The sequence below is a fragment of the Alosa alosa genome, chromosome 16 (assembly GCF_017589495.1).
Source record: "Alosa alosa isolate M-15738 ecotype Scorff River chromosome 16, AALO_Geno_1.1, whole genome shotgun sequence".
Lineage (NCBI taxonomy): Eukaryota > Metazoa > Chordata > Actinopteri > Clupeiformes > Clupeidae > Alosa > Alosa alosa.
The window spans coordinates 22,053,505-22,067,548 of NC_063204.1; the positions used below are offsets into that span (position 1 = coordinate 22,053,505).

The following is a 14,044-nucleotide window of genomic DNA, read 5'->3' on the forward strand; positions in this document are numbered from 1 at the left end:
GTACTACAGTAACGACGCAATCTATGAACTAAGAGTTATATGTACTGTATGTACTGTAGTGACAATGTACTTTGTCAACTCCCTATAATTTTTAAGAGAGACAAATCGATGCAAACATGTGTCTCTAGTGCCATCTGGTGTTCGAGAGTAGAAGCTAATGTCCCATTAATGTGAAGGGGGAGCATATCCTCTCATAATTTCCTTTGTGCGTGACACCATCTTTGACACTCCCAATGTCTCTGTCTTTCTCTTTCTCTGCTCTTTCTCTGTGTGTCTCCCCCAGGTCCTCAGCAGGGATGTGGAGGGTACCTGTCATCCGCCCAGGGCATGTTTGGCTCTCCAGACATCAACATGGATGGAATGTACGAGTATAATTTGAACTGCGTGTGGACCATTGCAGCAGCTACCAATAAAGTTCTCAACCTGACATTCAGTACTTTCGAACTCGAGTCAGACAGCACTTGCAGATATGACTATGTCAAGGTAAAACTTCTACTTTATAAAGGATAAATGGATCTGAAAAACTATGGTCTCATTAGTGTTGACAGTGCTGTTCTATTACAGTAGATAATTTAAACATTTTATATCAGTGTAGTATACCCAAAGACACAACACAATTGCAGCAGAGTATATGTTTGTATAGTGTGTTGCCCCCTGCAGGTAACCCCCAGAACCTAGTCAACGTCAGCCGTTTCTCAGATGTAACCCCAGGCCTAGGCAGTTAAGACCCACGATACCCCCAAGAGGTTATTGCAGGTTGCAGCATTTAATAAGCATAATTTATTGCAGTAATTTTACCTACCACCAAATGATGGACAGAACTCATAATGGTCCTCAACAGTACGGCAGTCAACAACATAACAGTAGCCTAGCCCTACAGTATGTGTGGCTCCTTTAAGTGAACCTGACGTCAGTGAATTGCGAGTGAGTGGCTAGAGCAGTGGTCCCCAAACTTTTTCTTCCGAGGGCCAGCTCAATATGCCTGGCTCAAAGAGAGGGCAAGAGACTCGGAGTAGTTGTATATCAGTAACCATAAATAGCTTAGTGCTGTGAACAACAGCAGTCTACCTTAGTTGAATATTCTATTACATTTAATCATAGGCTATTGCAATTTAATACCATTGTTAGCTGTGTTTATATTGTCATCATGCCATATCAGTGTAAAATTAAATAATAATAATAATAATAATAATAATAATAATAATAATAATAATAATAATAATAAAAACAGTTGCATTCCCAAAAGTATTAGCAGGGAGTCCCAAAAGTATATTTTATTAAAAATGTGTGAACTCTGAATTCTGTGTCTTTGCATACACAGCTCAAGTTGTGAATATCCTACAAATAATTTAAAGTTATCAAACTATGAGAATTTTATGAAGTGCTGAAGTGGTCTGAAATGACCACCATTCTAACTTTCAGTCACCTGATGAGAACTTTGTGAACTCTTTGTATGAACATTTGAACGAGTGAATAAAAAATAGAAATAATTATCCCAGAAAGTCCCAGAAATATGACTTGAATAGAAGTTAGTTAGTTATTAACAATTAATAGATAAACTTTTAAAATACTTTGAGCACTGATGCAGTCAGCATAGGCCTCTTAAGGCCCATTCACACCAAAAACGATAACGATAACTATAACTATAAATAAATATCGTTCTCGTTAATATGAATTACGACGTTCACACATAAACTATAACGATAACGACATGAAGAACGATATTGTCGGGATCACTTTCAGAGCGATTTTCACAACGATAAAATGCTAATAGCCAATCAGAACCCATCGAATTTTAGCCCTCACATTTATTAACACAATGAGAGACTTTGTTTATCGTTGTTCAGTGTGAACGCTTTTATCGTTATGGTTATAGTTATCGTTATCGTTCTTGGTGTGAATGGGCCTTTACATTGTTTGCAGGTAGGCCTACATTTCATTCCGTTTTCGATGGCAAACGCAAAACAGCGCCAAAACAACCACCGGTGGACAGAAAGAGTATTACATGTGTACTGTTAAGACTCGCCATAGAGAATGAATGGGGGAAATTGCGAAGGTTTTAGTTTGACGATGTTGTACTCCCGTGCGGGCCGGATGCTATATACTACGGACATGTTTTGGGGGGCCACCCAAAATGAGGTGCCATCCGTAGTTTGGGGGACCACTGGGCTAGAGAGTTTGAATCGTTTTCATTTAGGACTAAACGCTCATAAACGGCTCAGCTTGGAATAAGCTACAGTATAGCGACCAAATCAGAGTTTGTGAGGGAAACTTAGGTTTAGTTTCAACTGTGGGTAACTGAATAAAGCTGCAACTCCTCAGACTGTATCTTATGTCCGTCTACTCTGTTGCGCACAACCTGCTGCAGCAGAAATGAAAGGAGTTAGCCCCGAAGGTTTTAATAACTTATTATGATAACCTGTCTGGAACTGAAGCACGAATGGTTAGCATATTTCTAGGTAATAATACAAAACCCAAGCTAAAGTAATGCAAATATAATACTAAAACACAACTTAGAACTAGGCCTACTTATGTACTCGTCCCTCTAACGAGTTTGTTTATTTGTTTCCCCGACCAGCGCGGTAAAGTGAAAACACACCAGCACAAGACGGCTCTAGATAGGACTGAGCTCCGCTCTGTTAAGGTTAAATGGCGGATCATTCACGAGAGGATTTTGAGATGCACAGATTCCCAAATGAACGCATATCCACAGATTTTGTTAAGAGTGGTGAAATACATTCACACCGCTGACATTATATTGAGGAAAAAGTATAGCCAACCAAGCTCAAGCAGCTCAGTGTAGCCAGACGGACCTTACGTAGGCCTAAATTAGGACTTTAAAAAATATCGGCGCAAATTTTCGGCCAGAATTCTGTTATCGGACTGATAATAATATTTTCATTTTTTCACTTATCTAATAATATATCGGCCCCCGATATATCGTGCATCCCTACCTATTTATACTAGTTAGACTTGTCCTCCCCCACACATTCCTAAGACAAATCAATCCTACTTTTCCACGACAGTTAAGAACCTTCTAGAAGGTTCACAATAGCTGGGAATATTCCCACGGTAGCTGATACATTCTAGAAGTCACTGATCTTACCCAACAATATAAAATGACACACATTACTTCTCCGGGTTACATTTCGGAGATGCTACCATTACATTCAGCACTGTAGGTTTACAGATAGTTTCACAAACAGTTTACATTCAACAATTATAACAATGTGACACATTACATTTAACAATGTACACTTTTACAGTCATCACAAAAGAGATCGGTTGCATTCTAACAAGTTACAAACATGTATTGCATTAACTCTTCACACAATGTAATCTGAATACAATCATTTAAACAGTTTAAGGCACTTTACCCATTTCACAGTTTTGAGACATAGGCTACAATTCCTTATAGTACATAATTCCCTAAACTTTACAATGTCAGACTACTAAAGTACTTGTATTGTTACATTTCATTCATCGCACGTTATTATTTATTATGAGGTCATTGTTTGCAGTCATGGTTCATTTTCCATTCTTTTATTCACATTCAATAATCATCAAGTATTTCTGAGGTCAGGGCAATCTGGTTTAGTAATCCAGCTCATTGTTCAACATCTGTTAGCCTACAGCACATTCATTCACTTCCACACTTTCAGGTGAAGTTAATTCAAGAATAGGTTGCAAGGCCACTGGTTTAACATTACGATTTAATTCCTGGGCCCAGTTTCCCGATAACGACGGAGACACGCTCTTAAGAGGGTTTTCTACGATTCATCTTACGATCGTTCGTTTGGTTTTTCCGAACATGTTTCCTGCACTGCTTTTAAGAACTGTTTCTCGAACATGCTCATAGCGTGAACGCGCGTGCACTGCTCTTAAGATGCTCTTAAGGGGAGCTGTCTAAGTTAATAGTTCTGAAATATCCTCTGATTTGATGGTGACGTCAGGTGACTGCACGTTACAGCTATAGGCCTACTGTTTAAACTTCGGATCTAGGCCTACACATTAATTCACATCAATACGAAAATAGAAACACTTTGACATCTGCATGTAAGCATCCCAAGTAGGTTATATACCATACACAGACATAAATAATTGTAATTATTTAAGATTAGATTGTTGCACCATGCAATAATTTTTCGCTGTGTCACTTAAGAACATGTTTGAAGATAAGAAAGAAGTTGAGTAAGAAAGTGAGGAAATGTAGGCTTAGATTTTGATGCAGTACTAGGCCTACAGACTAAACCACATGTTCCTTTCTCTGATTTTACCTCATAGGCCTAATAAAATATATCCCTCACTTAGCAAAGATAATGGCAAACTATTCTGGCAACGTCTCGTTTCATAACTGGATTGCATTTTTGTCCGCTTTTCATCACATTATTATGACCATTAAATGTAGGCTATACTATTTTGCACGCTAAAATCTGATTCATCAGGTAAACACAATAAAGAATGGTAACATACATTGGATTATGTATTCTAAGTTGTAATTCCTCTGTATGTCCTATTGGTGACCTCAGTGAGAAGTACTGTTAAGACGCTCTTAGCCGGTAACGAGAACTCTGGAGAGTTCGTAAGAGGGACTTTACGACGCTCTTAGGCTTAAGATGCTTTCTGGAAACTGGGCCCAGATCAGTTTCTTTCCTAATTTGCCTAATCATATTTTCTAGGTCAGACAGATTGATAGCTAGCGCTGAATCTAGCCTTTCTGTGTTTTCGCCTTGGAAGACGTATTGGTTTTGTGCTACCGCTCTGTGGTCCATACGGTTGGTGTTCAGGCAACACGTCAATAGGCATGTGTATGTTTGTAAAGACAAACATACATAAATTAGATATTTGAGTCTATCTATACCGTTGAATTGATTGATTGAGTGATTGATTGATTTGAATGATCGGTCTTGATGCACAGTCATATAGCCTATGTATGATTCACTTTTTTAATTCTACAAGTTCATCTTTTTTTCCCTATGCTGCATTTTGTGAGTCTGAAATAAATATCGAATTGGAATTGAATCAGAATACGATGTGATTACTCTAATTTCTGATGATTGTGAAAAATTATACTTGCTTATCTCTGCCTGGCTAGCTAGCTACTTCCTATTGTACCAGTATTCAACACTGGCCTTTTCCTCCAGGTGTACGATGGTGACAGTGTGAGCTACCCTCTTGTGGGCACCTTCTGTGGAAACATCATTCCAGCTTCCTTTGCCTCATCCGGGAACTTCCTGACCATTCACTTTGTGTCGGACGGCTCAGTGAATAGACGCGGCTTTAATGCCACCTACACTGCTGTGGACCGTACGTTCTTCCCCCTAATCTTGGACCTGTGCTCACAGCAAATAGTCCCTTCCTTATCTATATACAATCATGTAAATTTGTCTCAGATTTTGTGGATTGTGTGAGTCACACTGTTTAGGCCAGGACCAAAATTGAGTGTGTTCTTTTTTCTCTCCAGTCCTGTGCGGTGGGGTCTTCAATGCCACCAGCTCCCCACAGACAACCATGTCCCCGATGTACCCCAATGCCTACCCGCCCTTCACCAGCTGTCGCTGGGTACTGGACGCACCCTCCATGGAGACCATCAAACTGGTCGTGCAGCAATTCCGCCTACAGGCCAGCCAGACCTGCGACCGCAACTACCTGGAGTTCAAGGACTGGCCCCAGGTGAGGAATGTCGGCCTGGGAACAGAACCATCTGAGCTCTCTGTGACAGAAGGGAAAGGGGGAATAAAGAGCATAGATGGTGGTTAACTATACTTGCAATGTACCACTGTTCTCTTTGGGTTTTTACAATTCATTCAAGTCACAAAGGGGAGTACTCCATCTAGTGGTTATAGAGAAAAGTATACAAATATATATAGGGGTGAATAGTTTCTGTTGTATAGAGTTACGAAGTGATGTGTTTTAATTTTGTTGTTTCCTTAGGGAGATTATGGACAGGCACATAAGTTCTGTGGTTCAGACAATTCTGTCCCAGATTTCTATAGCTATGGACGTTCCATGTTTGTCACCTTCAAATCAGATGCTTTCATGACTGGGAATGGCTTCAGTCTCACCTACCAGGTGGCAGGTAAAGATGAACATTTTGGTATAGTCTGAACCATTAAGAGTAGAACCCTTTGGTGAGTGGTAGATTGAATTACTACTGTCCTGCTCTGGTTCTTCCCTGTGTGTGTGTGTGTGTGTGTGTGTGTGTGTGTGTGTGTGTGTGTGTGTGTGTGTGTGTGTGTGTGTGTGTGTGTGTGTGTTCTCCAGGATGCAGTAGGACATATAATCAGTCGTATGGTTATCTGAAGAGTCCCGGCTGGCCAGATGTCTACCCACACAACCTTGACTGCAGCATCGTCCTCCTGGCCCCACAGAACAACTCCATCTCTCTGTTCTTCAGCAGTTTCGACCTGGAGCCTCACACCTCCTGCAACTTTGACTTCCTCGAGGTTAGCCCACGAGCTCACTCTTCTCCTGGCCAGGCTGACACCAAACCATTCTGATCCATGGATTTGCCAAAGCAAATTCAAATGCGCTTTAAAATGCTTTCAAATGTGTCTGGTCTCCAGACTGCTTTTGTACATATCTCTTTCCCAATCTTAACCTCTCTTTCCCACTTCATCTTTGGGGGTCGGGCAATCCTCCCTGCTCTCTGCTCATCTGTCTGTCTTGTTTGCCAGGTGCGTAATGGCAGTACAGCCAGTGGCCCACTGCTAGGCAAGTACTGTGGCTCCACGCTGCCCAATCCAGTCTTCCCTGGGACGAATCAGCTCTTCCTGCACTTCAAGAGTGACTTTTCTTCAGCCCGCAATGGTTTTGAGATCACCTGGACATCCTCCCCTCAGGGTACACCCAAGATTGTTGTCCTATAATGTATACTGTAACTACTGGGTAGTGTCATCCTGTTAAATGTGTGAATGATTTATGACTTGCGTCATAATTTATGAGTAAATTTGTGAATTATTTATGAATTGCGCCAGTTATGATTGTTGGTGTTTGTGTGAATCAATTCATTGGAAGATGAACACCTCAAAAAAAAATGTAACCCTAAAAAGGAAATGCCTGATTCAGTTGTGCTCTTCCAACACAACTGTGTGTACAAGCATGTCTCTGGATAAATTGATGCATGTCTAACCTTTGATCAGGCTGCGGTGGTGTACTGTATGGAGATCACGGCGCCTTCACCAGTCCCAACTTCCCTGGCACCTATGTCAACGGCACCCACTGTGAATGGGGCATCAAGGCACCCAGCGGCCGTGTAGTGACCGTCACCTTTGCCCAGATCAGCATCGACGACCCAGGCAGCTGCGAGAGCAACTATCTGAAGCTGTACGACGGGCCGGATACCAACAGCCCTCCAGTGGGCCCTTACTGTGGAGCGGTGCGTAACCAATGAGACTCTTTAAAAGAAAATAACTACATATGAGGCCAAAGTCATGTTTTAAAAGCACACTTCCTATAAAATGGCTACCTATTTTAGAACCTGTTATGCAAATAGAATATTCTTAGAGCTAAAATAGATGCGTCTGGACCTCACAGTAGAGTTAATTACGCTTAAGACAAGAAGACAACCTCTGGCTCCTCTGTGTGTGTTTTTTTTGTTTTCTGAGGTCAGTTCCAGATTAAACAGTGCGGCGTATCAATAGTGTTTCCTGGAAATGAAATGGAAATGGCTGCCCTGAATGGGCATGTGGGGGTATGTTGGGCAATTTGGCATAAAGAGTAACAGGCCGTCGTGTGTGTGTGTGTGTGTTTGTGTGTGTGTTTCCTCTGTAGGAGACGAACATTGCGCCGTTCACCGCCTCCTCACATCATGTCTATGTCCAGTTCCACGCCGAGTACGCTACACTGCCGTCTGGATTCAGGCTCACATGGAGCAGCTGAGGACACTGTATCCAATATACACTCACCCACACACACTCAGTAACACACTGTACATCCATTAGCTGTTGATGGCAAAAATCGTATTTTATGTGATTTGTCAGCCTTTTTTGCTAAGATGAGAAGAGAAGATGTTAACAGAGATATGTAAGTGACATTCCCCACCCATACACACACAAACACAAACATACACACAGACACATACACACATTCAAATGAATCTTTTTAATGTACAGAGAATTCAGTTATTCCAGCCATACAGAATACACTGACCACAATTTTCACTCACCTCACTCACCTATACCATTATAATAAGCAAAATCAAACTCCAAATACATGTAGCCTCTAAAATTGTGTGTAAATAATGATGATTGCAAATATACATGTAAAATGTTTTTGTTTTTAAAAATAAAATTGGAAAAAGTTGCTTGGTCTGCATTGTGCATAGTATTGTCTGCATAGTATTTTTTTAATTAGTAAAAAAGCTCTTTGATCTAATGAATTAAGACAGAGCCTCTCCAGCTTGTTTACACAGAAAAAGCTAATAATGAAAGGACTCAACATTTCACAGATCTTCTCACAGTCATCAAACTGTTCTCAGTACATCGAAAACCTTTGAGCCAAAAGCCACTAAATAGCACAAATCATCTGTGAAATGTTTCAAACATCTAAAATATTTTCCAAACAAGAAGCCATAATTGGTCTAGAACTGTGAATATCATTAATTATAACTCACTAAATCACAATTGGGGGAAAAATTATCCAATTAGCACCCTGGCATATGTGCCTGACCCTGCTGAGGCTTTCATGCATTCTCATCGCGTTTGAGAGGTTCTCGACAGAATGGCTAATTCCTGGCGTTGCTGGCAGGGATAATTTGGGCATTGTGTCTGAGCAGCTCTCCCAGACCTCCGCCTCAGAGCGCATTCTGACAGCTCTGACTGCTCCACAGACAGCCTGATCAGACCACTGTGTGGCTGGAGGATAGGAGAATGTGGAGGGAAGAGATGGGGAATGGGTGAAGTGGGTGGGAGAGCTTGGAGGTTGGGGGCGGGGGGTGGGGGTCCATCAAACTGAAAAGTGAGATTGACGCTAAAACGGACGTCTGCAGAATGCTGCCAAGACAGAAGCTGCTAATGTATCCGTGACGTCCAGTGTGTGTGTTTGGGATGTGGGCAGGTGTTTGAAAGGTGGCAGGATTGTGTGTGTGTGTGTGTGCAGCTCTGTGTGGTTTAAGGTGCCTCTGACCTAAGGTAGCCTGGGTGTTCCCATGCTGCCTTGTGCGCGATTTGATTCACGCTGCTAAGGCAGCCTGGAGACCATGGAGCAAATTTTCGCCTGAGATAGGGAACCAATCACAGAACAGGGGGGAAAGCAAGGCGATGATGAGCTATGCACAGACTCATTTGATAGACATCCGTGGCACCCAATAAACGGATCTGGGCATTTTTTTCAAATACGAGAAAATGAACGTTTGGTTCCCAGACCACGTCTCATTGAGAAGTGGTGGTGCTAGCCAGGCTAGACCTAAGGCTGGGTGATAAAACGATAGCGATATGTATCACAATCTATGATCACCGTTCACAGTGCTCAGTCCGAGGGGCGGGATAATCGGTTGTCTTTCAAATTCCCTCTGCACGCAATAGGACAGCGCTGAGTGGTTATCTCTTTTGGATACCTACAGCCTGTCAAAGAAATTGGTCCTTGTCTCCTTAGAACCAATTATTCTAGGAGGTCGGTTCTGGATTTTGCCATGGCAAGTTTAGATTTATGCTGCCCATGCCCTAAAATCTGCACCCTGATCACATCTAAAGACAATGCACAAATTTGACTGTCACAGACTATGATTTTATAAAGACTGGGAATCTTACAGGCTCGTTATTTACAAGACTGTAACTAGAATCCTTTTGAATTATTTCCCATTGTGCACCAGATATCAACAGGAACTCAACGAAGCTTGTATGAACGATCCACAGCCTACACGTTTCAAAGTCATACAGTATTTTCATGCTTCTTCAGCATTGCTGCATGTGGGACATCTGCAACCTGCTGTGTTATACATAGCAACATTAAATTAGCTCATGTTACCTCTCCATACATGCTTGAGTAGGTAAAGGTCAAGTTTATAAGTATTTAGATGCATAAAAGTATATTTGGGCTTGACGGGCTACAGAGATCAAAATAACAACAAAATCACAAATAATCCTGTATGGCTATAACCCCCTTGCCCCCCTCCTGGTTGGTGCTGAAGAGAGCTCACTTAGAGAGAAGAGAGCTCACTTTTTATAATGTCCACATCAGTATTTGTATGAGCCATTAGGGGTATTCCACGGAAACATCATGTACTGGTTCTACCAGATGGGCACAGGCTTTACACAGATTAGAACATTGGGTTGGGTTGCCAGATATATTCATCAAGTATGGCTCATCATCATACTTGACAGACAGAAGCTTCTTTGTTGCCATCAGCAACTCAACACCAACAGCCTTGACCTTTGGTGTCCCCCAGGAGTCGATCTTAGGGCAGCTATTATTCAACCTTTATACCACCTCAACAACATTGCCAAACTAAGATCTCTTATGTGAAAACATGAATTAGAAAAAAAATAAGTGAATTATCTCCAGTAGGGCTGATTACTGCAATAGGCTTTTCACAGGCCTTCATAAAAATGAAAATAAAATAGCTTCAAGTCATACAAAATGCAGCAAGTAAAGTTCTTACAAGAAAATAAAAGAACTGACCACATTACTCCAATACTCAAGTCTCTACTGGGATCCAGTGAATTGACTTTTACATGTAAGCACTCCTGCTTGTTTATAAATCTCTAAATGAGACAGGATCAAACTGTATATCAGATATGGTTCAGAAATACACACCTGTCAGACCTCTCAGATCACAGGAGAAACATACACTATCAGAACTAAACATGGTGAAGCAAAAAGCTGCAATGCGGTTCGGTTTTGGAACCAACTTCCAGACATTGAAAATGCCCCAACTGTTTCCAGTTTCAAATCTAGACCAAATTATTCTCAAATGCTTTCTGCTAACTGATCAAATGCATATAATTTGAATCAGCTGCACTATATGTTCATGTCTAATACTTATAGACTTTACTTTTTATTTACCTTTGATGTCTTTTCAAACAATTTTATATTGTTGTTTTATGCTTTTATTTACTATAATTTACTGGTGGCATATAAATAAACTTGCCTTGCCTACATTACTGTCACAGACTGCTATACTCACCGCCTTGACTATATCTGGAACATGAACAACAGGGGTTCAGACTGTGCAAGCTCAGTTTGACCATCTGGTCCAGCGGTGATGCTGATAAAATGAACACCGCTATATATAATGTGTCAGTTATGCAGCAGCTTGCCCACCCCAGGTGATTAGCCTCAAGCCTTTTTTATGGTATTCAAACTAATGGAATTGTTGTAACACCATTACCTAGTACAACCATGTTATAATTGCAGCAGAGGCTAATGTAGATCAGAGTATCACAATGTATTTGTCAGATGCAAATTACCAATTTACACGTAACTTAATTTACATTTGTTCATTTAGCAGACACTTTTATCTAAAATAACTTACTTACAAAATGAGGAATAACATTCAAACTGCAATGTGTATGTTACACAGACAAAGTTACACACACAGATCAATGTAAAATTAATCATCTAAAGTTACAAGCAAGAGAATATGTAAAAAACATACAAACATTGAAAATACAGAATATTCAGAGTGTTGATAGGGATCAAACAATAGAGATTATCTGTAGGACAGAAACCATTTTACCACACACATTGAGACCAATCTAATGAAATCAAACATAGCCTCACTTCCTTCATTTATCCATGTGTAGAAAGACCATAGGAAGGGAAGCAGAGGGTAAGGACAAGAGAGCCATCATGAGGAGTGTGAGATGAGTCAATCAAGTGAAACAATTAACACTTAATCACCATTAAGTCATCAAACGTATACAGTCCATCTGTGAATATGAATATCCCTTTCTGAAGATCAAGACCCTAACAGTAGTTACACACTCCCCCACCCCCTCTAGGAATGCCAGCGCACGGACCACTTTTACTCCCCATTCACACTCATCTATCCTGGATGGCAGCTGTCCAAGATGGCTGCTAAACCAGGTCAGAGAGAAAAGCAAGTGGGACAAAAGCGTGTCTAAATCTTTCCAGCAATCAATGCCCTGCCCAACCCCACTCTGGAGGATAAATCTTATCGAGAGCAAAGGATGGATTTTAAAGCAGGTTTGTGTAGACTTGCCCTATTCTATTCTTCTCCCCTCCTTTAAATGCGAGGTCAAATACTATGTAGAAGGCTGGTGCTGCTAAGTTGATGGCAAATGGGCAAGCGGCGAGGATTTCTGAAGGCAGCTGAAGAAAGTGGTGTTGTGTTATCTTTTAACTGAGCAGGGTCAGAGGGCGTGAGAAGCCCCCTTGTTGTAACAGTCTGCTGGAGAAGCCGGGTTAATGACCTTGGGAATAGAGCAAAACAAACAAGCTAGGTTCTGGGTATTTCTTAAATGTGTTTCAATGTAGTCGGACCACTGTCATTGGATGAGACATGAGGCGCAGCGGTGGCACAGCAAGCTTGGCATGGCATTCACTGTCATACTAACAAGCATTTCAGACTTGGAATGTGAGGTGCATTCCAAGCATGGTGTGGAAGAATTATTGTCCCTTTTTTTCCACACAAGATAAATTGTGTTGTATTTCCTGGGTGACATTGCCAATGGTTCTAACCACACCCCATAAACTCACACACTTTAAAGAGTGCGTGAGAGAGAAATCCACTACCAAATAACCAATCAGGATAATACTTTTTTCCCACAATGTGCAGCAGTTGAATATATTCATGGTGGGCTTCTTCTGGCACAAGCTCTGAAACTAGCCCATAAATCAGAACAGAGGAGACACCATGCACGGATGAATGCTTGTGGCATCCCAGTGAACACTGTTTACAGTTTGGGACACGGTCAGTGTCACTACACAGTGATCCCCACAAATACCCTCCGATCCTCTGCAGGCTTAAAGCATGCAGGCACACACTACACACACACACACACACACACACACACATACACACATTCAAAGACACAGATGCACACACAAACACAGGTGCTCTATGAAATAGAGCTCCATCTTTAATTTTATTAGCTGCAATGGGTCTTGCCTTAGTTAACGATTTTACAGTGCAAACAAAACACAGACCTGAATTCACTGAAGCAAAGTTCACCTGTTCTGGGAGCATCTGTTGCCACTCACCAAATATAATCACTCCTAAAAATAGGACCCTCTGTTTTTCAGGGCTCTTACAGTAATAACTGACCCTCCTGTAAGAACAAAGGGATGGTTAGCATGTTTGTCTATCGTGCTTGCATGAGTGAGAGAACGCAAGTGAATCATAAACAAGGGGTACAAAGGGAAAAGAAAGAAAGAGAGAGAGAGACAGAGAGAGAGGAGAGGGAGAGGGGGTGGGGAGACAGGGCTAGTGTTATTTAGAGTTGCATGAATAGGTGAGTGAGAGGAAAGAGAGAGACAGAGAGAGAGAGAGAGAGAGAGAGAGAGAGAGAAACAACTTTGTAAAATAGGCAGAAGACAGAGAGTGGGAGGGAAACACAATCTAGGGATCCAGCACCAAGACAGCCCAGCCTAGCCCAACCCAGCCCAGAGGGACCTCACTCTGCTGGGAGAGCCGTGTTGATTTGCCTCTCTACTACGCGCTCGAGTTTTATGCACGACAAGGGAGAGGAGGAGTAGGAGGAAGAGGCTCAGGTTGCCTTGGTTGGATTTGGAGACGGCAGGACTCAGGCCAAAGAATGTGTCTTCCACGGAAGGTGAGTACCTGTAGGCTAACCAGATGGGGGATTAAACGACTGCTGGGGTACACCTATGCAGTTATTTGATGGTGAGCTGAGCTCTTTCCATTTTTGTCCAGAGGATTTATTTCTGACTTTTGTTTAGGGCTACACTATCAAGGATTCTGTAAAAATCTGTTATAAAATGAGGGAATGATTTCATCTCCCTGACAGTTAATGTCACCTGTTTCTGTAGGGAAATTCACTTTCACACAATACTTTACTCTTTTCTGTGTGTAATAGGCTATAAGCTATGAAACTGTCAGGCGATAGGCTATTTCATGTCC

At 41.6% G+C, this 14,044-nt stretch overlaps 2 protein-coding genes across 2 annotated transcripts in view; both read left to right on the forward strand.

Annotated features, from left to right (window-relative positions):
* The window catches only part of cubn (cubilin (intrinsic factor-cobalamin receptor)), a 61,844-nt gene extending 53,540 nt beyond the window's left edge, over positions 1 to 8,304 (forward strand). Inside the window, exons 60-67 of the mRNA XM_048266104.1 lie at positions 284 to 483; positions 5,145 to 5,307; positions 5,465 to 5,673; positions 5,935 to 6,079; positions 6,265 to 6,446; positions 6,678 to 6,843; positions 7,143 to 7,378; positions 7,774 to 8,304. Coding sequence (XP_048122061.1) covers positions 284 to 483; positions 5,145 to 5,307; positions 5,465 to 5,673; positions 5,935 to 6,079; positions 6,265 to 6,446; positions 6,678 to 6,843; positions 7,143 to 7,378; positions 7,774 to 7,881 — 1,409 coding nt within the window. The 3' untranslated portion in view covers positions 7,882 to 8,304. The remainder of the gene's footprint in view (positions 1 to 283; positions 484 to 5,144; positions 5,308 to 5,464; positions 5,674 to 5,934; positions 6,080 to 6,264; positions 6,447 to 6,677; positions 6,844 to 7,142; positions 7,379 to 7,773) is intronic.
* A 5,211-nt stretch (positions 8,305 to 13,515) lies between these two features.
* The window catches only part of rsu1 (Ras suppressor protein 1), a 37,453-nt gene continuing 36,924 nt past the window's right edge, over positions 13,516 to 14,044 (forward strand). Inside the window, exon 1 of the mRNA XM_048266401.1 lies at positions 13,516 to 13,736. Coding sequence (XP_048122358.1) covers positions 13,719 to 13,736 — 18 coding nt within the window. The 5' untranslated portion in view covers positions 13,516 to 13,718. The remainder of the gene's footprint in view (positions 13,737 to 14,044) is intronic.